Source organism: Leptonotus elevatus, chromosome 20 (assembly GCF_054856555.1).
Source record: "Leptonotus elevatus isolate MCC_2025b chromosome 20, RoL_Lele_1.0, whole genome shotgun sequence".
NCBI lineage: Eukaryota > Metazoa > Chordata > Actinopteri > Syngnathiformes > Syngnathidae > Leptonotus > Leptonotus elevatus.
In genome coordinates this window covers 1857495-1882609 of record NC_141258.1, presented here as the reverse complement: position 1 = coordinate 1882609, position 25115 = coordinate 1857495, and the positions used below count along the sequence as shown (strand labels likewise).

The following is a 25115-nucleotide window of genomic DNA, read 5'->3' as shown; positions in this document are numbered from 1 at the left end:
GTCAGTGTCTCTGCTTTTGACTTCTAAATGGAAGGGATTGATTCCAAAGGTCTCATGAGCGTTTTGTGCTACACGCCACAAGGTGGCAGCAGAGAGCAGAGCTTTCTTTTCTTTTTTTTCTCACTGTGGCACTTCTTCATTACCGGGAGGCGCTGCGGTTTCCTGGAGCGTGAGCCTTAATGGGATTAGACGAGGGGAAGGAATATGAGCCGCTCTTCATTATTACGCTCAGCCTTCAACGCGCACAGTCACATTTTCCACATGCAACAACAGTACGTCGCAAACACAATTATTACACGTCACTTGGACGTCGGTTGCTATTTTTACATCCACTCAAGAGGACAGTGCAACGTAAAGTTTTCTATTGCTGCACCTAGAGTGGGTAATTGGTTTCCGCATGCCACTTTTCTGTACATCCACCTCGGTTTGAATAAAAAACAAAACGTGTGATTCAGCCATTTGTTTCCCAGAATGGAGAGTGTTAATCAAAAGCATTTTAGAAGTTGCCCTCTGCAAGCTTTTAGAAACAAAAAAAAACCTGTTCTGTTCTGCAACATCGGCACAAAACATCCTGTTAAAAGTCACGCATTCATAATAAAAGCACATCGTGTAAAAAATACATTTTAACAGCACTTTCTTGTGTCGCCTTACTTAACAGTCACATTCAATCACAAAACCATTATTATACTGGTATACTTTTATTTTGAAGGTCTGATTTTTGACAGGACGTTGCGCCCATTTTGCCGAGCAGACTCGGAGGCTTGTTTTCGCCTTAATTGCAGCCATTTGCTAAAGAAGCCAAGAAAGATGATAGAATTCAAGTACAAACTCACAGCAAAGTACACAAACGGCTCCTCTCTAGAATTTTCATTAAATGTAAAAGTGATGTTAAATATTCATTCATCCACTTCATATTTAACACCGTTTTTTTATTTGGGGGATATATCAATGTATAAGTTATTCTCTATAGAATGTATTTTTTGGTTTATCTTATTGACATTATTTCCAATGAGAAGTATTGCTTTTCATTTTGTACAACTTGGTTTTAGTCAGACTTTCTGGAACGGACTCGTCACTACATTGTGAACTAATCAAATAATAAACGGTGAAGAAAACCAACCGTGTCCATTATAAAAGACTTTGAACCATTTGAACTTTGTCACTTAATAAAACTAAAAGCAACAGCAACAAAAAATCGAACTCTTCCTCACTTTCAAAGCTTACAGCAACTATTTACTTTTTTGGGGGTCAGGATGAATTAAAAAGGCATTCGATGAATTCATTTTCTATAAGTAAAATAGTTTTCCAATCTAAACAAAATGCAGGTGTGCCAAACACGGCTTTCTTCAACATCTGGCCAATAAATAATATGACATAAACAGACATAGTTAGAGGCGGAGCTTTAAGGCGCTAACAATGGCGGGGAAGCAGAAAAACAGCTGGAGGCAGCAAACAAAAACGCTTCATTCAATAATAAATGAGTCCGCAAATGCTGAAGCATTCAAATACTAAACAAGTTAAGCCGCGGCGTGATTCCTTTCCTCACTTTTTGCAAGTAAGCTGGAGAAGTTTCATTAACAGCAGGGCGACAAATGTGATCTCAATTCCATGTTTTTTTTCTAATTTCTAATTCAGTATAGTTTTAATGTTTAAATATTCCATATATTATATCTATCAATATATACTTCAGTATTTATTCAATTATTTCAGTATTATTACCAGTATATCATATTTATTCAAATTCTATTTTAAATTGTTCCCTTTGTTTATGTCAATATTTACTCTAATAACCATTTAAATTGTTGTAATATTTATTTGATTCCGTTTTTTTTTTGGGGGGGGGGGGGGGATTTCAAATGTATTCAGTGATTGAAATATCTAAACATTTCAATATTACTGATTTAATTATCTCAATGTTTGGTTTAATAAATCTGCTGTACCACAATTATCCAAAGGCAACCTCAGATTTTTCAACTGTTAATTTCCATGAGGCGCTGTGAACTGAAGTGTCGGCGTGTGGATAGATTTATATATATATATTTAAAAATAAGAGCTTAGGCGGAGCAGCTGAAAAATTCATATCGTCGCGTCGGCAAATGCGTCGTGACACGAGCCACGGAGAGCAAAAAAGAAAAAGAAAAAGAAGCATATTAAATATCTTTCTCAGTGACTTGATGGATTTTCAAGTGCACTTTTAAGATTTTTCACTGTATGCATGGAAAGTATTCAAAAAGTCAGCAGGAAGCAAACAGTTGAGAAGTTGTTTGACCTCAAAACACACAAATTACACAATACACAAGTTCTGAAAATAGCAAAACCAAACCGTGATGTAACCATTCGTTGCACTTATGCTGAAATGTCTCAAAAAGAAAATATGTTGTATACTTACTTATCTTATATCCGTCTGGTTCATTCGTGTCAAAACATGACCAAGATGTATACCAATGTCTTACCGCAAATAAATCGTAACCTACTCGTGCGAAGAGTGTCGGCTACGCTAATAATCTCATCCTTGTCTCAGAACGAAACATGACTGAAACACACAACTCAAATAGTTACACGAAAAACCGCGGCCGTGTTCTCCCGACCGTATTTCCTGTCGAGCCGTTAAAATGAATCGATTAATCGACAAGTAATCCATTATCAAATTAATCCACAACCATTGTAATAATCGAGTAATCGTTTGGAGCCATTTTTTTTATTTAAAACGGTCAAAATCCTCAGATTTCAGCCTACCAACAGTAATTGTTCACTGATTTCTGTTGTCCTTGATGAAAGAAGAGTGATTATCTTCCGCGTTTAATCCAAATAAGACATTTGCAAACATCTGTTTGTCAATGGGTAACCAGAAGTGTTACTCTGGGAGAACCCGCTTCACCCTGCCAATAAGGAGATTTTTTTCTTTTCGTTGACGAATGCGCGAGTCGCAGCTTTTGAGCACAGACGAATCATCGACGGGCTCCCCGGGGTCATTCGGAGGGAACATTAAAGATAAAGAAGCAAGCGTCTTGCCAGGAGCAGCGTCCTCATTAACCTCCCATGCCTCAAAAGTACAAATACTAAAAGTCCATTTTTACAGGTATGTGCTTAACTCATTGACTGGCAGCCTTTTTGACAGAAGCAACCCCCCTCACTCTACTGGATTTGGACTGATTTTGCAAGGCCCGCAAAATATTCTCTTCTTTTGCTATTAAAACATGGAACCTACCAAAAGAAATATTCAATTCTCTTCTATGATCAGGAAAAAAGTATATTTGTGTTTGTTTCAGATTTACGGCAATTAGCATTAGAATAGAGCTAAATGTCATCGATATTCACATTCCTGGTAAAAACACTGGCAAAAAGAGCTTGTTGCAACGTGTCCCTGGCTGATCTCTTATACTCTGCTGCCACCTGCTGGCAGTTTTTGTAATATCTACCATTGCTTTAAGCCACCTCTTCATGTCAGAAGCTGCATCAAAGCCTTGTTTGTGTCTGTATACTCTTGCATAAAAAAAACAAAAAAAATAAAAATAAAAATAAAACGGATTTACACATTTTTGGGTTTGAATTTATTTTTCTTACTTATCTATACTCCCTACATTTAAATTCTCCATCTAAATCTGAAAAACAGACACCAGAGAGGTGAGCTAATGCTCGTTTGATTTTTTTAAAAATAATAATAAAACGCTCACTGGCAAAATCCTTTCATCTCCTAAACTAAATGTACAGTAATGACATCAAACAGTTTTTGCTTCCGTTCAACAGACATTGTGCTCCTTTCTAGTGTGCGTCTCTACTTTTACACAGTACGAGTGTGACTACTTTTGCCCCCTCTGCTCATCCGTGGCCATTTTGGGAGTCAAGAGGCGACGGCATCAAAAAAGGCCAAATGGAGAAAAAAAAAAAAACGGTGCCAAGCAGGTGTGGAGGAGGGCGAGCGGAGGGTTGCCACACGGGCTTGATCCAGCTGCAAACAAACAAAAAACATCTGTGACAAGCGCTGACTCGGCCATCTGGAGTCGCCCGCAGCAGCATTCACCCCAAATTTAAGGACACGTTCGAGTAAAGTATAGCAGTTTGGCATTCTTGAATTCACTCTTTTTGTGCTTTGTTATCATCTGAAGTGACTTGAGGAGCTTCGTTTACATAGCAGTAGTCCTTTGGCTCCATCTTGTGGCATGTATAAGCAATTACAGTACAATAGAAGCCTTTTTACAAACAATGTTGCGAGTTTTAGAAGCTGCTTCCGATTGTATTCGTTTTGCATATTACATTTTGAAATCGACCACTGTCGTTAAATGTTGGGACTATTATGCCTTTTTCGGGGGTTGTTTGTCGTTTTTTGTTTTCCTGCCAAAGCTGTAGATTGAAATGTTTCCTCCCCTCTCAACCTGCACGTGTAATCAAGAGCTATTTTTGGCGCATGATTTTCCTCCGCAACCTGGATGTTTTGTTTCCCCCAAGGTGTCAACCCTTTTGGTGGGAGACGTCGGCCTGACGTTTCTAGCACACTTCAACAAAATGAAAAGTGGAGACCATTCTAGTTTATCACTGTTTTTTTTTTTTACTCATTCACTCCCAACCATTTTCACTGAAGCAACCCCCTTCACTCCCGGCTGTTTTACTGGATTTTGACTGATTTTGCAAAAGTCCACAGAACATTGTGTTGTATGGATAAAAAACATGGAAGATTAGATTATTTTCTTTCATCAGGAAAAAAGTATGCTTCTATCTGTTTCTGTTTTGCAGCAATTAGCATTAGCTAAGTTTCATCATTATTCACAAATCTATTTTTGAACTGTGGGGAAATCAGCTTTTTTTTTTAAATCATAGCCTTGGTTGACCTTTTATACTCCGCTGCCACCTGCTGGCAGTTTTTGTAATAACTACCATTGCTTCACTCGTTCTTCGAATTTCAGAGGCTGCATCAAAGCTGTATGCTCTAGCATAAAAACGTATAAATACGTATTTGGGATACTTATAAAACAAAACGTATTTACACGTTTTTGGGAGCAAATTCGTTTTTTAACGACAAAAAAATACTGAAACATGATCTTGTTTGTAATATAATCTATATTAAAATTATTAATTTTTTATTGGTCATTTTATATGAAGAAGTAGCATTCCATTATTTACATTTTATTTATTTTGTATTGCATTAATTTGGAATTTTTATTTTATATCATGTATCTTTAAAAAAAAAAATACTAATGTAGACAATTACTTATGTACTGCATTTTATAGTACATATTTATTAAAAATAAAATAAATATAATACAAAATTAAGATTACACATATTGCATTAATTAGTTCATTATGAACCCTTTTTTTTTATATATATATATATATATATGACCAATGATGCATCCTTTCTCCAGTGACAAAAAAAAAAATGCTGAAAAAGTGACAAGACGCCAGAGCAACTTGATATTCTGCCACCGGCGCGTCTTTCCAAAATCGCATTCCATCCAGTTTGATAACAGAATTGGGTCATGGTTTGAGAAATTGCACGCGCACACGCGCACTGCGCAAGTGTGGTCAACGAGCTGCCAGCAGCTTTTCCGCCGCCAATGACTTTTATTGGGAGTTAATGGTATTACTTGCTCTCATTACGAGCAGGCGACTTTTCTGCTCGTAAGCGTGATGGATCCTCTGCAAGCAAACAAACGGGTTGAAAGATGCTAGTCCATCGACTTGCTAATGACAGGCGCCACCATCACATGGCTGTCAATCGCACGGTTTTCCGGGTGGGAATCGTCAAGGCTGGCTAATTAATTGACCTTTCTTTTGCTGGGGTTGAATGCGCGTTTGGTGCTGGAATGGAAGTGGGTGTGGAAAGTGGTACTTGGAAAAAGTTCAATGTCAGCCCCATTAAAAATGACTGGGGAAAATTTGATATTTGATAACCTTAAATTGTGTGAACACTGTAAGTAATGAGGAATCAGACCTTCAGAAGCAAGTGTGTAAATCGGATGTATTATGTGGGAGTTGTTTCATTGGAAAAAAAAAAGTGCGGAGAATAAAATGTGCCTGAAATAATAATAATAAAGAATCCGAATCATGCTTTTCAGCAATCCCACAACAAATGACAACACGCACACACGCGGTGGGTTCATCGCACTTTATTGGGCGACGTCAAAACGCGATATGGCCTGTCAAAAAAAAAAAAAAAGGGACCCCTGAGCCCAAGTGTGTGTTTGTGTACGTGTTTTGTAGACAAAACAAAGCTAGCGACTAGATGGGCTGTGCATAGTGTTTAGGCTGAACGGAGTACAGTGAATTGACAAACAGTGCAAAGAGGAACGTGACAAACGGAGCAAAAAAAATGAGATGTTTTTTTGTTGTTGTAAATGCGTTTTTGAATGCGAATCGTTGAGTGAAACTGGCCAAGGATAAAGACGTTTCAATGCAAATGAAAACTGTAAGTGATGCTCGGCTATAAACGTGATATCAATGCCCTTATTGGTTGCTTCCCGCATGGCTATACTATTCAGAGTAACGTGACACTAGAAGGCTAGCCATGTTTTATTTACACGTATTGCTTTGACACCATTTTTATGTTATTTCATTTTAAAACGTCGGCAACCCGAGAGACGCCGTTTTGACAAGAAACACGATTATGTGACCGTACAGCAGATAAGCAGAGGTGGCAAATCCAGGTCCAGAAAATAAAAACCCTGCTACATTTTTGGCTTTAGCCCCTCGTGCTAGCAAGCTAGCTCCCCAGATGCTTGTTTACCTGCCAGGGAGCTAAGCTAGCTATCACGAGGGGCTAAAGCCAAAAATGTAGCAGGGTTTTTATTTTCTGGCTAGCTAGCTCCCCAGATGCTTGTTCACCTGCTAGGGAGCTAACTAGCTAGCTAGCACCCGGGGCTGAAGCCATACTGTGACAGGGTTTTTACTTTCTGGACCTGGATTTGCCATCTATGCAGGTAAGGCAAATTGGACGTGTTGAAGAATTTAGTGTGACGAGACGAGCAGAGGTGCATCCGTGTGGTGATGGTGTAAAGTGGAACGACACAAAAGTTCCAACCACGTGCAAAATCTCGCAAGGCTTCAAAGCAGGCCTGAGCAAAGTAAGGCCCATTTGTTACATGTGACTTGAAGCGTCCTATAATAACATTGCATTAATTGTTTTCCTACTCTTGATTCATTAATATGTATGTATTCATTTTTTTATGCTATGAAATAATGCCATGGTATAATGAATAGCGTCGGTGTTAATCCCTTAAAGCTGCTCAATGCAGGAAATTGAATTTAGAATGGCTACTGCCACCTGTGGCCAAAAAAATGAAACTGCACACTTCCTTCTTCATGCACACAATGCGCACATGACATCACATCCGGCGGGAAATTCAAACCCAAATTCAGTCTGAGAACTATTGACCAGATGCTTGCAGGAGTATCGATTGTGAACAGTTAAGATGTTAATTAGAAGATGTTTCAGTCATAAACAGTCAAATAAAGAGGCTGTTGGAAAAATTGTCACAAAGAGCGGCTTCAAGCAGTGGATACCTAAATATAAACAACTCACAGGCATGTGCATTCTTTATCCTCTGCAAAAAATGACTACCGGTAATATGACTGCAGTTTACTGAGGTGACTTTCGATCACACTTGTTTTTTTTTTAACTACTATTTTTTTATGTGGCCCATCTGTCCATTTTAAAAATCAATTGTGGTCCTTGAGCACAAAAGTCTCCCCACGTCTGTGTGACGTTAGCCAACTTCCTGAGACATTTGAAAGTACAATGTGAACGACAATTCATTATACGCGTCACTATGTTTGGCCTTTTAGCGGATGCTAACATAAATAGCATGTCGCTCGCAGCTAATAGCTAATCCAAGAAGCTTCGTGTTCCACTTTGAAGGTTCCACTGCATCAGAGATTTGACGCTAGAGCACCTCAATTGTTTTCTAGTTGATATTGATGATGTCATTGTTATTATGTGCACAGAATGAAGACACGACTGATTATGTGTGACGCAACGTCGGGCTTCCGCCAGCCCTATTTCCAAGTTAGCGGCGAGGTAGCCTGACGTTCCATGTTTGCGCGCTCCTTGACGCTACGTGTCCCACATTGCGCGACACAAAAAGTAGCTCAAAAGAAAACAAAACAAGCAAAGCTGTTGCCGGCTGTTCATTTTGCGGCCGTCAGCGAGGACGTTTCGGCGGGGTCGGGCAGGTGGGGGGGGGGGGGGGGGGGGCTGGGGGCGGAGCATTCCTACGTCAATTTAGGTTAATTATAGCAATTACTCGACTTATTATTAGCCGACGTCATATTTCAAGCAAAATGTCCGCCGGCACCAAGCCTCGCTTCTTGCCGCTGCTCAGCCGCAGGAAGCCGTCCGTCTCCTCGTTCTTGCCCATGCAGATCTGCGGCGGGAGAATGCGGGGCGAGGGATGGTGCGAATAATCCGGGATTTGGAAAGGGTAGCGATGTTGGACAAGGAAAATGGCCGAAGGATGGGAATCGGATTGAGGGGAATGGAATCAATGCCGGAAGGTGAATGGAGAAAAACAAACGGTGGCAGAATGTACGAGGGATGGGATATGCGGGGGGGATAATGACGGGGGTGACGATACGGATGACGGATTGGGAGTGAGAAGAGGCAGAAAACAGGAAAAGAAACATTGGGAAAAAAGTGAGTTTTTCCCGAAATGAGGCTAAAATGCATCACAATGCAAATATGCCGTCCTCCATGAGTCATCTCAGCACTTTTACGCATTCATTGTTGTCAATGCATTTGCTGTGTGTAAGTGTGTGTGTGTGTGTGTGTGTGCGCGCTCACCTGGGCCTCTTTCACCGTCATCTGGCCTTTGTCTCGGTTGCCGTGGAAACCAGCCGTGACCTTCCACACTCGCTCGCCGGGGCGCACCCGCTGAACGAAGTTGGCGGGGAAATATCCCACCTTGCTGCGGCTTTTCCCCTGAGAATGAATAAAACGCAAAAACGCATACCGCTTACACATTGCCAGACATGATCACTTTATAATGACTTGGGTGAAGCAGCATGTGGCTCATTTCTGCAATCTTGCTTCAGAGTAATGGAGAGTTAGAGTTAAGGTTTTAGTGGGTAAGGGTAGCAATTAGGGGTCCTTGTTAGTGTTCAGGGTTTGGATTAGAGGACGAGATTACAAGGTTTGGTTTAGAGTCGGGGATTTGACATTAGGGGCTGAAGGGAGGTAAGTGGTGGGTTCGGGTCAGGATTAGAGGATAGGGGTTGGGATTAGGTTAAATGTTTTTGGTAGGCCGAGCGTTAGAGGGTAAGGGATTAAAAATTGGGGTCAGATTAAATAGTCAGGGTTAGGTCGATAGTGCTTCGGGATTAGGGGTAAAGGTTATTATTAGGTGTAGAGTTTGGATTAAAGGTTTGGTCAGGATTACAGGGAAATGATAGTGGTTCAAGTGTTCGATATATAAGATTACATTTATTGGGTAGGGTATGGTTAGGATTACATCAAAGGAACCCCTTTAGGAGCCTGTGTTTGATTTCTATTATTGTTTACTTATGCAGGACTTTTTATTAATGATGCACATTTGACCAAAAATAATTCATGTGCATAATTAACAACATCAGAGCAAGCAGAGCAGAGGCGCTAATCCTTAAAGTATCAAAGGCATTAACTAGCTGCGAAACCACTCACCCAGGCAACCAGGTGGCTCTCAAGTCTCGCCGCCTCGTCGGGCTGGAGGAGGCTTGACTGATTGCACGAGTGGCAGGGTTGGCCTTTTGCTCACAAAAGGTAACGGGAGCCGCGAGAACAAAACAATGACGACCATTGCTTCCAAACTCACCTTCCACCAATCCTCATTGGCGTCATCTGTGACTTTGACGCGATCGCCAGGCCTGAAGGATAAAACACAAGACGCAGCAGCTAGCATCAGCTAAAAAAAAATCATCTTAGACTAAATTAGAGTTGAGTGGTTAATGCATTTAAGACATGAATTCAAGTTCATGAGTCTGGGCCATTTCTTGTTTTGTTTTTAATTGCACGGACGTTAGAACGCGCTCATTCCTCCAGCAACTAATCTGCTCGTTTCCTTTTTCCGGTCACATAATCAACGCAACCGTTTGTCCTTCCCAGTATCCCGCCCGATGTTTAAACAGCTTGTGAAGGAGGTAGATGGGCCACAGGTCATACTACTACAAATAATGATAATACATAAGTATAATTAGACTCGTAATAATTGAACTGACTGCAGTTCCAAGTCGTTGTTCTCCTGAGGCAGGAACTTGTAGAGCGCCACGTAGGTGTGCATGGAGTGCACATCTACACGCTTGGGAGTCTAAAAAAAAAAATAAGAACAAAAATCAGATAGCTTACTTTAGTAGAAGTAGAGGAAAAATAGGAGAAAGGCAAGAAGAAGAGGAAAACAATAAAGAGGCGCACGAAAAGGTGGAAAAGGAAGAAAAGTAGAAACTACTGCAGGGATAGAAGGGCTGATTATCTTTTAATGCCTATCAGCATCTACCTTTAATAATATATATTTTTTTTAAGTGCCAGCCAATAATAGATCATTATGAAAATTGGGTAAACCTCACGGAATTATTTCATTGTTTCTTTTTATCCCCTTCTTACACTTTTGGATTTGTTTTGAGTTGAAACAAAAGCAGAGTGGAACATCAACATTTCTGCCATACTGACATTTTGTAAAGCTTTATTTATCGAAAACTTTAGGGAACTCCCTGCACTTTTCTATTAGAATTTGAAAACAAATACATTGATTGTCCAAGATTAAAAAAAAAAAAGTTTAACATTTAACACAAAAGCTGTTCAATGAAAATGTTTAAGGCATTTAAACAAAGTTTTGTGTTGGATTTTGTATGATCCAAAATTTTTACATCTTTCTTTTACTGCAAACACTGCAAATATTACTTGCCTGTTTGACTACTAATCAGTATCGTAATCGGCCCTGAAAAAAAAAAAAAAGCATCGGTCTACCTCTAGTAGAAACAAGAAGAGAATAAAAGACAAGGACAAAGAAGTAGAAGTAGAAGAGAAAGTGTAAAGGAAGATGAGGAAGCGCTAACGATCACCTTTAGGCTGACACGCTCTTCAGAATCTGCCTTCTCGCTTTCGGGAGGGGTAAGCACTGGACACACACGCACGCACACACACACATACGATGACTAAGAAAAAAAAGTTGACGACAGAGAGCTTTTAAACAAAAAGTGAACATACTTCCTGGAATGGGCTCCTCCTCTGCGATTGGCTGATTCTCCAGCTTGTCTGAAAGCTTCTCAGCCTGAAGAAGAGAAATCATCTTCTGTTTAGTTTTGGTGCGACTCCTCAACCCATGCAGCCGAGGGACGGCTAACCTCGTGGCAGGGCGACTCGGGGATGCTGCCGAAGCTGCAGCGACTCATCTGAGCCAGCGACGTCCCGTAGCGAAGCGCTTCGTACACCGGGTCCACCGCCGCATGGCCCGCCTCTACAAGATAACAAAACGTGCCACACACTTGACAACCAAAACGTCTGATAAACAGCAGCAGCGGACATTTCAGCCCACGGACATTTTCACTCCCTCACCCTGCACATCAGGAGTCTCCCTGACGACGCCCAGCGACTCGGTGGTTAGTAGCGGCGAGCTGAAGTTTCGCTTAAAAGCTCCCGTCTGAAGAGAGACGGCGTGCGGGGGAAGACGAGAGGTGACAGGTAAGGGAAAGGCAGCGCAAGGCTGAAGTGATGTGAGAGTGAAAAGAAGCCAGAAAAAAAGTGACAATGGCACATTTGTGTGCATAGATTATCAAGCGGCTCCATGAAATGCTCAAAGAGTGCACGCAGCCACGTCTGCTGCCTAAATGGGTTGCAGAGGAACTCAAAACACAAAGTCAATGTTCTATAGCACTACCAACACAATGTAATAATACTGTGATACTAGAATGCTAAGGACCTACTAGTAAATACTGCATTGGATATTGCAATTTAGGCACGACTAGTTTGCTGCCAAGATGGGTTTGGAGTGGGGGGAGGAAAAACAGTATGACAACATTCTGAATTTGTAGCGGTTTCAACTACATGTAATGCTAATGCTAGAAAGCGAAGATTTCTGTGGAACCATTATTAAGTACTACAATTCAGACCTAACTAGTTTGCTGCCTAAATGGGAGGCAGAGGGAATCAAAACATGAAGTATAAGTTTCATAGCAGTTCCAACAACATGTCATGTCAATTCTACAAGGTCAAGTAAGGTGCAGAACAATTAAGTACTGTAATTCAGAACCTACTTGTTTGCCGCCTAAATGGGTTGCAGAGGAACTTGAAACTGGAAGTACATATTCTATAGTGACGCCAACAAAATGGAATACTAATATTAGGAAGCACAATTTTGTGTGAGCTAAGATTGGATTTCAGGCCTGAGTTTGCTGCCTAAACGGGCTAGCAGAAGGAAAATAAAAGCATCGAGCAAATATGCCAAATGCTCATGCTAGAATAAAAGCTTTGGTGTAGAACTATTTAACAATTCATACCTGACTGGTTTGCTGACTAGTTGGGTTGTCACAGGGAATCAAAACATGAAATAAATGTTCCATAATAGTGGATCCACCAACATGGAATGCTAACCCTAGAAAGTGAAGTTTGAACCATTGCCACGTTTTGCAATTCAGGCCCGACGTTCCAGTCACGGTTCAGAGACAGCGACATTGACTGCTATTTAACGAAATGACGAGCAATATCAAATTTAGGATATTTTGCCTCCATTTTACCACCACGGCGTCAGACCAACTAGCAGCAAAGTCACAGAGTAGAAGTCACTGAGCCATAAATAGTCGGGCTGTTGTCCCTTAGGGCCGGCAAGGTCACCCTCGAAGGTGAGCGTGATCGCACTGACAAAAACAAAAAGCGCAAAACCAAAAATTGTCCCGAGGAGGACGACAACAATAAGACGCTAGTCATTAGCACCGACGCCAGAAGTGTCATCAGTTGGACAGATGGCCCCAAAACCTCCTCCATAGGGACGACGTCAACATCACCACATAGAAGCATCCAAAAGACTCGTTCGCATCTCCATTACTCTAATCAAGCGTGATCAAGCGTGACTAAAAATGGCCGCGCGAGCCGCTGACAGACTGCAGACGATCAAGCGTTCCCGAAATCAGTGGGAGCTTTATTAAGCACGCGGAATATATTTAGGCCTGTTTTCTCACCTTGTTTTCTAATAATAGTCACGGATAGTCAAACGTCAACATTTGGGTGGGTGGGGGGGGGGGTAAACGGGACATACCCGTTCGGTAGCAATACATGCAATGCTAATACTAGAAAGCAAAGTTTGGTGTGCAAGTACTGTTGTTCAGGCTCATTGGAAGCGATTTGATGGAATTGTCTTGTAATGTCTTTTCTGTGTCCCTGCAGGTGATTATTTGAGGCCATGCTGGGCTCAGCAGGCCTCTTTAATGAAGCTGTTGTTCTTTACGTTAAATCAACGCTGATGCCACCACAGCAGTAATACAGAGCGGCTTTATTGGAGGCTTGTATTAAAAACAATGACGGGCGCACTCCTTTATTGAACGTGAGCATGCACCCGGGTGCTGTCAGCATTTATGTCCTGGTCTATTTTAAACCCGCAAAGATGTCCACTCTTATAAAATGGCCACCTTCCCAAAACGTGTCGTAAAGCTATGATGCAGTGGTGCCTTGAGACACGAGTGGCATGATGAGGTTTTCAAGAAAACAACCACAGAGCCTCGCTTTAAAGCCTGCTTAGCTTAATGCTAACAATCATGCAAAACATCATAGACAGGCTAACCAATAGCATCAATGTTTCATTCTCTTTAAGTGACGTATATTTCAACTGTCATACCTTTCTCTAAGTGGCTAAGGCACCAACACCTAAAAGGAGCAGCACAATGTCCACTGAATTAAAGCCCCCCAAAAAAGTGAAAATAACCGTTTTATTTTTTACATTCTACTCAGTCATGTCATTTCAGTTTTTTTTAAGAACAGTTTTATAGAGTGTCATTTATCTTAAAAAACATGACACTTTAACTTATTCAAACCCCAAAAAACATGTAAATAGGTTTTTTAATGCTTTGATCTTCACTCCCAAAAACATATTTATATGTTTTTTAATACAGAAAGAAGGCTTTGATGCAGCTTGTGATATGAAGAGGTGGCTTAAAGCAATGGTAGTTATTACAAAAAACAACTAGCAGGTGGCAGCAGAGTATAAGAGATCAGTTAAAAATGTTAAAAATGTTTTTTTTGACAGGGTTTTCACCAAGAATGTGAACATCGATGAAACTTAGCTATACTCTAATGTTACTTGTTGAAAAATGGAAACAGATAACAAATATACTCTTCTTCCTGATGAAAGAAGAGACTCTAATCTTTTGGCAGGTTCCATGTTTTTATAGCAAAAGAACACAATATTCTGCGGACCTTGCAAAATCAATCAAAATCCAGTAAAACAGCTGGGAGCGAAGGGGGTTGCTTCAGTGAAATTGGCTGCGAGTGAATGAGTTAAAGGCCAGCACGACGTCCCACTGAAAACCAGCGAAAATACAATTTTGTAAAACCTCACTTCTGTTTTCCTGCTTGTGCAAGCGAGTCTCGTTGCCGTAATAACAAGCGTGTCACTGCTGCTGTTGCAGAATAGAACGCGCGTGTGAGAAATAAAGGGTCAAAACCCCCCTACGCGGAATTAATTTTTGATATGTACATTTCAGGCTGAAGCAGCTCATGCTCATGACCACGTCAGCACATTTCCGAGTGTGTGCTTGCTCACCGCGCGACTCCCCGGCAAGTTATGCGGATGTGCGGCGGCTTTCCGAAACGTCTAATCCCCGCTTTGATGAGTGCGCAGCCATCCAAAAGGACAGCGACGACGGCTGGCTTCCCGTGCCCCTCAAAGGCGCCAAATTTCACACTGAATTAAGCCGGGCCAGCTGGTTGGGGGCAGATATTGATTTAGCGGCCGAGGGGAGAAATGCAGCGCCGTGAGAAGACGGGAAAGGAGCATAAGAAAACAATTTGACGCGAGGCATTTTCATGCTTCATTCTATACCTTTACTAACCTTTCACACGTCGGTCAGTGTCTTAATCGTCTTTGCGGGCCACCTTATATTTGCACTGAAAGCGGACTTGATCCCCTCTGTACAGGACGGCGGCTTTCATGCTAAGCCCATTAGCGAGACTCAAAGGCCAACCGCTTGAGAAACCCTTACGGCATATCCAGATGCCGTTGTAGCGTTTCGCGAGTCGCCGCGCACGCTGCCGCGATTAACCGTGCGAGAATATGCATCCACTGTGAGGCGGATTACTCTTACTAGAACACAAGAGCAACTCAGGAAGGAGAGCACATCCTTGGGGTTTATTTGCTGCCTCAACGGGTTGCGGAGGAACTCAAATATTCTGTAGCTGCTCCCAACAATGTGTAAGGCTAATGCCCGAATGCAAATTTTGTGTTGAACCGTTCACAAGCACAGCAATTCAGGCTCGACCAGTATGCTGCCTAAACGGGTTGCAGAGGAACTCAAAAAAGGACGGACATTTTCCCTAGCAGCTCCAACAACATGCAATGCTAATGCTACAATGCAAAGTGTGGTGTGGCAACAAGAAGTAAAAATCCGAACCAGACTAGTTTTCTGGATAAATGGGTCGCAGAAGAACTCAAAAACACACATCCATATTCTCTACTAGTTCCAGAAACATGCAACGCTAATGCTAAGTTTGGTGCAAAATCATTCATAAGTATTACATTCCAGGCCCTATTAGTTTGTTGGCTAAATGGACTGCAGAGAAAATCCAAAGAAGGGCTCAGTTTCTTTGTTTTTTGTTTTATAGTGGCGCCAACGACATGTAATGCTAGTCAGAAAGTGACGCTTGATGTGGAATCAATGACAATTACTGCAATTCAGGCCCAATTAGTATGCTGCCTAAATAGGTTGCAGATTAACCCAAAGGAGGATCTCAGTGTTCTTACATTTGTGCCCGCTAACCACGTAATAATGCTACAATGTGACATTTGAGGTGAAATCATTGTCAGGTACTGCAATTCAGACCCGACTCGTTAGCTGGCTAAATGAGTTGCAGAGAAAAGTCCAAACAGGACGTGTATCTCCCCTAATGCTTTCAACAACATTTAATGCTAACGCAAGTTAGCAGGGTTGGTGTTGAACCATTGACAAGAACTCCAATTCAGGCCCGACACCCGTAGATGTTGTTGATGTTAGCTTGCGTCCGCTTCCTTACCTTGCCATTGCATGGCTGCTGGGACAGCTCCGACGAGCACCACAGGTGAGTCGCTAGTTTGCAGGCTTTGCAGCGCAGGCCTTGCTTGGAGTTGCCTGCGTGGACATCCACATCGCTTACTTAATTACATTGACAAAAATCACACGGGTTGACTGACGTGTTGGGCCTGAAAGAACGCAGAAGATGGCACTGGAGTAAAATTAATCAGTGCTGCTTTTCAAGACAAAGTGTCCACACAGTGAGATTTGTGGACTGACAACTAAGCGCAAATCAACTTTGTGTCTGGAAGGAGAAAAGAGGACAAATACATTTAAGTTTGATGCCAAAGAAATTGAATTGGCTTTTAGAACCAGCACTTCAAGCGTTAGGCGGGAGAGACGGGTATGGTATCTTATTGTTAGGAATTTGATGGATCTAACATTCATGTATATAAAGTTATGGTAAAAAAGTTGCTATGTATTCGGATGATGGGATTTCATAGGACAGGCTCGACTAGTTTCCTGCCTTAATGGGTGGCAGAGAAAATCAAAACAGGAAGAATGTGTTAAAAAAACATGTAATGTTAGAAAGCAAAATTGGGTGTGGAACCATTCACAAGTGCTGCAAATCAGGCATGATAATTGGCTCCCTAAATGGGAAGCAAGAAATGATGTACTGTATGTAGTTGGCTATTACCTTGGATCATATGTTTGCATCGCTCGCAGCTGGTCGGCCTGCGGAAGACGTGCTCGTGGAAACAGTGAGTCTTGAGTGGCGCAGTGGATGGCGCCGGAGACTTGGGCTGAACTTTGGCGCTCAGGGACAGCGAGGGACTGACGGAGGGCGAGCGCGGCAACTCCGACAGCGACGGGTTGGGGCTGGCGGCTGGCGAGAGAGCGGGCGAGCGCTCGTAGGCCAGCGGCGACTCGGTCAAGGCGGGCGGCGGCGAAGGCGAGGGGGCTGGGGGGATGATGAGTGTGCAGGGGGGCCGCAAGTTGTTGCTGTTGCTGCGCTGGAAGAAGTTGTCCACGCTCTTGCTGCGCATCACCGACTTGAAGGACAGCGAGCGCTTCAGACGCTGCAGCTGAAAGGAACGTCCACACGTGTTAGCAAACAAGTCAGGTAGAGCAATACACTGCCTAGATGGGTTGCTGGGGACATCAAAACAGATGGAATGCTAATGCTACAATGCTAGGTTTAGTGTACCACTGTTGACAATTACTGCAATTCAGACCTGACTGGATTGCCGCCTAGATGGGTTGCGGAGTGAACCGGAATGTTCCGTCATGGTCTCAACAACATCTAATGCTAATGCTAAAAAGCCGCGTTTGATGTTGGCAATTCAATTATTAAGTACTGCATCCCAGGTCGTAGAAAAACCCTGACAAATGAGCCACATGCTGCTTCACTAACACATTGGTACCTGACCACATGCCGTGGTGAACGTGACAATGGACGACATTACGAGACGGAATCATGCTTGAGTGCGTCTGAAAGAAAGAACGGCACAATGAAAGGACGGAGGGGATCAACGGCATAAGAACTTTTGTCCAAAAAGTCGGATTTTCAAAGAGCGTCCTTTCTCGCTCAGGCTTCTTTCATCTCCATCACCCTTGAACCGACATCCTGACTTCACAAATTTGCCGTCCCTTGCGAGCGGCCGCCAATCGATAGGCCTTTTAAAAATTCCCGTTTGATTGGTTTCATTGAGCGGACCCGCCCGCCTTGGCACCGGACGCGGCCCGTTCTGCCGCTTTTCATCTCGTCGCGGCCACAATAACAGGGAGTTGATGAGGTGGACACTTATTTAGCTGGCGAAGCAGCATGTGGCTCACGCTCCTCTTTATTGCCTTACAATTTCAAGTCAAGGCACAGAATTTCACCTGAAGATGCTTGTGCGTACAATTAGGTCATCTCTAGGTGAAGCAGCATGTGGCTCATTTAGCCAATTGTTTTTGTACTAAAGCCAAGAAGACACCTTTGGATATTTTGTGCTGTTGATTGCAATGTTGAGCGTTGCGCAACATCGTGCAAAAGGTCCAATCGATATCCAAGCAGCTCGATGCTCTTCTTCTCCTTCCTCTCGGAGCGCAGATGCCAATTAGCGTGAGCGATGAAGAGATGCCTCTGTTGACCCACTTTTTGCCGCAACCTTCACATAAACCACCCCCACCCCAAAATTTTTATTTTTCAAAAGGTGCATTTATCAATGGATGTTGCCGTATTACGGTTATGATGTCATCCCAATTGTATAGTTGTTCTTATAAAAACATAATCATTGACTCATGACCGGCGACATATTATGGGAAATTGACTTTTTTTTTCTTGTATACAACCAGTTGGGCCCCTAGGGTGCGAGACTAAACCAAGTAAATCTGAAGTCATGTGACTATTTCTGAAAATGTGCCTGTGTGCAAGCCCTTCTACCCCACTGTGATGTCACAGTAGGCGTCATTAACATATCTTCCCCAATTTTCAGCTAATCACATGATCCGAAAAGAAAACGGTAGCATTTTATGTTATATAAACACAACAGAAAGTAAATAAATGAAACCGAGAGGTACATTTTCTGCCTCACTTCAATGGATAGTGTGGTGCTCCTGCTGGTGTGTGTGCCTTGGCCACCTGGGGGCAGTACAATACAGACATTAACATATAGAGAGAGTTTGGCCAACTCGCTTTCAGCAGGGTAACGAGCTGGCGTCCATACGTCGCTGTGGTTGGTCAACTGCTGGTCACACGGCATAAGGACGCCATCTTGTTACCCTGCCGAAAGCGAGTTGGCCAAACTCTCTCTATATACGGCTCTGGACATAAAGATATACAGGGAGCAAAACTGGTCTCGGTAATTAGTCATATTCTTCGCAGAGGATACGGAACAAATGCATGCGAGTATTTGCCAAAGCATGCCAACAGATTCATTAAGGCACCATGGGAACTGGTTTTAAATTGCCGCCTTAATGTTAACCTTAATTACAGGTAACTTGTAATATTAGTAGCGATTGCTAACGCTAGCATGACTGTGCATTTTTATATATAAATATATAGATATATATGGATATACACTGTATATCGATAGGAATAGAACAGCCCCTTTTACATGACACATCAAGCGGGTTTGCGCAAAGTGCAGCGCTGTAATTGGAAGACTCTGAAAGTCCTCGGAGGATAGAGAGCAACAGAGCAACAGAGCAAGAAAGCGGTGACAAGTCTTCTGCCTCCTGAGAGGTGAGCGCAGCTTCTTGCTGCGTTTGGGCCACGACTGCCGCTTGTTCGGCCGCAGTCAGCTTCTTTTTGGGAGCGGGAGGCGACTTGTCGGGGTAGACTGCATTTCCTCATATAGTCAAACGTGCTACTCAGGTTGTTTTTTTAAAATGTTATTTAGGCAGACGTGGTACCAAATGAAACAATATTTACCTTGTTTGAAAATCCACAAAATCGTTTGCATTGTGTATTAAATGTACCAGACATTTGAAATAAGGTGTTCATCAACGCCAAGTTGATGTTGGTTAATCAATGACATCATTGATATTTTTTTAAGTGTTGTCAAAGTTAAAGCTCATTTTTAATATATTTGAAGCCTTCGCCTCCAAACACAAGCTCGCTAACGGTGTACAGGCCCCGCCCCCGGACATTCATAAACCCGCTCATTGAAAAACATTCAGGTATCCTTCAAGGCCTCGCAGACCGTCGAGGCTTATCAAACTCCAGCATCAATTCACGTCACGCAATTGCAGGGAGCGTAATACAAGGTTGCATTTTTATTATTTTGCCTTAAAGTAAAGCAACAGTAATTACATCTCATCTCACAGTTCAAATGTGTCACGAATAATACATAAAAAAAAAAAGAAGCCCATTCATTTTTTGCAAAAAAGCCCGAGAGGATTTCACGAGTCGAAGCGAGCAAAACTATTTTGGAAGCGGCGCCACGACGGGTTTACGCTTGGAAGCTTCGCCCATTGCGGTTTGCGTGGAAGGTCGTTTTCTGCTTGGAGTCACGCCTAATGAGGTCACCTTTGATTTAACGCTCAGGTCCTCGGCGAGACTAATCCCTTTGCACCGCGTCAACCTACGAGAGCGCACCTGATATGATACCATGCTGTGACGCAACGTCCATGTCATGTGCTCCTATTGGCTCAACGGCACAAAGTATCCTGGTCCATGTAGTTCACAATGCTGTGTTCGACTAAAGCGGACGGAAAGTATTGTTTTTTAACAGAGATGTTCAAAAATATATATATTTGCACGTTTTGCTCAATTTAATGGGTGTAAAAACCGCCGCAGTAGCCAAAACATTCCTAATTAAAATTCAACTGCAGTAACAAACTAACCACCAGAGGGTGCTAGAACTGCACAAATGGAATACAACCTTGCTTTTTTAACAGACGTATTGCTTTTAATTTCGTGACATGACGACGACGATATTGTGGCCATTTTAATAGCGCAATACCGCGATATTGCTGTTCTCGTTACATGCCTAATAAATAATATGCCAAAAAAATAATTTCCTTTGTTTTTTTCCCCCCCACTATGAAAGGAATGTGTTTTGGGAGAATTTTGGGGGGTTTAAAAAATATAAAATAAAATAAATAAATATATATATATATATATATATATATGTGTGTGTATTTCAATGGGCATCAGTAATATATGGATTTTCGCTATTTGCGGCTGGCCTAATCCGTATGCAACACAAATTGTGGGGAGGTCACTGCACTACATCTACACACATACATATTTGCAAGGGAGTAGTGGGAAATCATTGTAGTTTATTTTTATTAATTTTTTTTGCCTCCCCTCTACTCGCACACTCCCACTACTCAATCATTAATTTATCCCTGCATTCTTCACAACAGCCTATTTATAGAAGCCTCGGGCAAAGACGAGTCTCTGTGCTCATTTTTTCCCCTCTCAAACAGGCTGAAGAACAAGGATAGTGCCCGAATGAAAACAAGGTGGATGCTGCATTTTGGGAGGGGCTGTATTTCTGCAATAGGTCGCTATCTAAAGAGAGCATTTCATCCAAAAGTGTGCTGAAATAAGTTATTTTATTAAAAAATGTTTTAAAGGCGTGTTTTGTCTCAAGAGGTAATATTTCAAATGTTTTCTAAGGCCAGTCATACTTGCATTAAACATGACCACAGAAGTCCGCCATAAACCTAAGAGCTTTGTAGTATCGATTACTGGTGGTGTTCAACAAGGTTCTATTCTAGGTCCACTGATTTTCACATTAAATGTCACATTTACACAGCTCGCTACGCAGTACACAGATTTTTAACGGTTCAACGAAAATTTGTCAAAATTGCCCAGGTTCCCAGGAGAAAATGTGTGGTGTTCCACAAGGCTTGATACGAGGTCCACTCTACATAAATGTAAAAATGACTTCAAATTCCAATAAATCAATCAATTATTAGGTAAAATATGTAGAACCAGGTGGTCCTTGGTCCATGTTGGTTTTAACAACAATACCAATTTTGCGCAGCCATGTTAAATGTTTGTTTTAAATTTATGGCCTAAGAGTGTTTTTTTATACAAATGATTTACTGTAATTCGGACTTTACTACAGCATGAGCATAGGTAAGCAATAGACTATTGCACCTTGTGACTTGAGTAAAAAATAGGAATGGAACACTCTCCGAAGCCAATCACTCCCCTGTATAATGCTTTATGTACACAAATGTATATTGGCTGAGCAGTTACAACCATAACAACAACAAAAGAAAGGTTTTGTGCCGTATGTTGCCGTTATTTCCTTGGGTGACTGAGTGGGGTTAGCAGGACGCAGAGAGCACGTCCACTCGGCCCGTTTGTAGTGAATTACGAGCCCAGGCCAGACACAGCAAACATCTGCTCTGGGATTGGCCCATAAATTCAACGGTCAGCCTACGCACATTGTGTTGTCTGGAGGCAAGCACAAGAACAACAATGTCACCCGCCAGGATCCTTATGATTTTTTGGAAGGCTTTCGTTGACAAGGTCTTGTTGTAGGTCGTAGGCCTCGTTGTCCGGGTACCGCACACAATCACTTTAAGCATCATATTAATATGGCCATTTCGGCTCATGAATATTCCTCTTCTTCTTTTTTTTTTGCTTTGCTTCTGGCTAAAGTGTTCTGCATAGGCACTCAGCAATCAGTTTGATCTGTGCTTGTACAAGCATGAGATCAGGTAATGAGAATTAAGGCATCTTAAGTGTCCTTATGTAACACCTGAAGCCTCACGAACAGACTGCACGTTTGTGCAAATAATAATAGACATAACATGGTTGTCTAGGTAACTTAAATCTGGGGTGTCCAAAAATCTGGCATGAGCGTCAATTTTATATATAATTTATTTAGTTACCCACTAATAATACGTTAAAAAAAAGAAAGAAAAAGAAACATGCCCTGCAGTGCAGCAGTAAAAAAATAGATTTTTTATAAATATATAAACACATTTTAAATATACTGTATATATATATATATATATATATATATATATATATATATATATATATATATATATTTGTTTAATTTAAAAGCAGTTCAATAGATAAAAGTTTAAAAAAAAGAAAAAGAAAATAATGTTACGAAACATTACTGTATTTATTTTTTTTTTTACTTGAAGATTATAAGATATATATTGTTTTGTTTTTTGTTTTTTTTAGGAAACAGTATGAAATACACTTTATTTTATTTTCAAAACATTTCAAAGTGATAACAGTTGAGTTTTAGAAAAGTTGATATACCCACTAATACTAATGAGCTCTTATTTTTTTTTGTTTTTTTGCTTTGCTTCGTTACTGTGATTGTTAAAATAATTTTATTACGAATGACTAAAAACACATGTAAAATTATGATTTATATTCCTTTTTTTTTTAACCACAATTTATTCAATCATATTTAATTAACCAGTATTTAGTCAAATACAAGGGAGGGAAAATATCAAATTGCTATTTTGTTTTTCAATATTATTTTTATTGTTTACAGTCAGTCAACCAGCGAGAGGGGGGGAAATGTTAATGAACAGTCTCAACGAATGAACTCTTCCGGCACTTGATACCGTACACGTTACCGGACACTTGATTAGGTACAGCTGCCCCCATAAGCCCCAATACAAACAAACTGGTGAGGTCCAGCCCAGCTCAGGTGTGGTCTTACCTTGGACTCCGGCTGGCTGGGCGCAGTGTCCGGTGGTCTCTGGAGGTCCTGTCGCTGTGGCTCGTTCTCCTTCTCGCTTATTTCCGTCATGACGACTGAAAATAAAAAAAACTGTCAGAGATGGAGAAAACTGGCGACGAAATTAGGCGAGCCGCGACGCGGACATCGCAAGAAGCCGTCCAAGTTCGACGTCTTCCCTCGGCTGAAGCTCGTCATTCAGACCATGTATCCCGACAAAAGCCTGCCAGTTGTCGACTTCAATGACAAGGCGTTAATATAATGCGACTGTTTATGCGTTTTCGAGTCCAATTCGGGACGCTGGCTGGCTTCTCTGTCATCCACCGGGCGGCCGGCTTCACTCTTCAACCGCTCCAAACGCGCTGGATGGCAACTTTGATTTCCCTGTGACGTAGCGCCCACCTCGTTCCTGGTTGGTCCAAAATGGCCGGAGAACGCCCATACTGATGAGGTGAGCCGGGATTGGATGAGCCCACGGTTGTGGGAGGTACTTTGCTAATTTGACTTAGGAGTTTAATAACCACTCAATTTATTGTTATGAGTTAATTTCGTTGTCGTAAAACACAAAACCCTTGTATTCCAAATCATCTTCCCCCATTGAAATGAATGGCAATGCTACTAATCTGGTCCAGCCCCCAAGAAACAATAACACAACATTTATGTATGTGTTTTATAATAAGAAAAGTCGCATTCTATGCTGTTGTACGTTATAAAAACAGACAGTATAACATATTAATGGAAAACAGGAGCAGAAACTCAGCCAAAAATGCTAACACAGCTGGAACGTGCACAGTTGTTGCATTTGTGTAACTTTTTCTTGTCGCGGCGTCCAGTAAATGCCGCAATATCGTGACCTTGCTTGTCATTAATGTGGACTAATCGTCCAATTCTCTGAGTGAAAGTGAAAAGCTTGCTAGTTAGCATGTCGCACTAACGATTAACTGCGCAGCTAACGGCACCGTTTGCGGAATGTGTTGGTGGAGCCGAATAACCGATTAAATATTCGGCAAATCATCAATGTCATCTTTGTCGCTTAACTGTTTAATAAAAGGCAGAACTGTGAAGGCACAAGGGGTGGCAGCTATGCCTTTCCTGTGTTACCTTAACGTCCATTTCCTGTCCTATGGTTATCATCATACTTGCTTGTCGAATGCCGAACGACTCGACAGCAGGTATATGACAAATCCCTAATAACGATGCATTAATAACGGCAAGCGGATCACATTTTTTGAAGCTATATTTTGTCAATGTTGCGAAATTGGCGTGGATTTTTGTCCACTGGCCTTTTAAGCGGACGTTGTGTCGTCACACACGTGCAACGTAATAAAAAAAAATTGTGAGCTGTTGCTATGAGAAGGTTTTAATTGCAATCATGAAGTGGGTCAAAGCCACTAATTCCTGATTGGCGACAAATCTCTTTCATAATGCAACCCGTGAGCGTGTACGCATACACAGCTTTGTTCTCTCCTTTATTGGATACTTTGAAGACTTTTTTTGCGGCCGTGGCCTACATTTTGTCTGAGCAGATAATAATGTTTGTGTCCCCCCCCCCCCCCTCCTCCTCAATTAAGTGTTTTGCTTGATCATATCTGTGTACAAGGCAATCACTTCCTTTTAATGCAGTCGAACAGAAGGTATGTGGTACTTGCATTAGTGGTTCTCTTTACAATATGTGCCACTTAAAAAAAAATAATAATAATTTAAATGCATTGAATAGTTAAAAATAAAATACAGTTTGAAAGCAGTTTTTAAAGATTTTTTGAACTGTAATTGGACAGTGATTCCTCCGCATACCACTAGAGG

At 41.7% G+C, this 25115-nt stretch overlaps 1 protein-coding gene across 1 annotated transcript; it reads right to left on the bottom strand.

Moving 5' to 3' along the window:
• Positions 1-6089: 6089 nt before the first annotated feature.
• On the bottom strand, positions 6090-23669 carry LOC147156325 (SH3 and cysteine-rich domain-containing protein 2-like). The gene is made up of 11 exons (XM_086063708.1): positions 23295-23669; positions 16853-17240; positions 16178-16272; positions 11516-11600; positions 11305-11417; positions 11168-11231; positions 11023-11078; positions 10183-10271; positions 9780-9831; positions 8774-8911; positions 6090-8357 (listed from the first exon to the last, which is right to left on the bottom strand). The coding sequence occupies exons 1-11, from the start codon at positions 23382-23384 to the stop codon at positions 8259-8261; spliced, it is 1269 nt and encodes a 422-aa protein (XP_085919834.1). The 5' UTR covers positions 23385-23669; the 3' UTR covers positions 6090-8258.
• Positions 23670-25115: the final 1446 nt, after the last annotated feature.

Coding starts and splice junctions, on each gene's coding strand:
- LOC147156325 (XM_086063708.1), bottom strand. CDS start 23,384: ATGACGGAAATAAGCGAGAAGGAGAACGAGCCACAGCGACAGGACCTC. Junction 11,601..16,177: donor AGCAGCCATGCAATGGCAAG/GTAAGGAAGCGG, acceptor GTCTCTCTTCAG/ACGGGAGCTTTTAAGCGAAA. Junction 8,358..8,773: donor TGACGGTGAAAGAGGCCCAG/GTGAGCGCGCAC, acceptor CTCCCGCCGCAG/ATCTGCATGGGCAAGAACGA.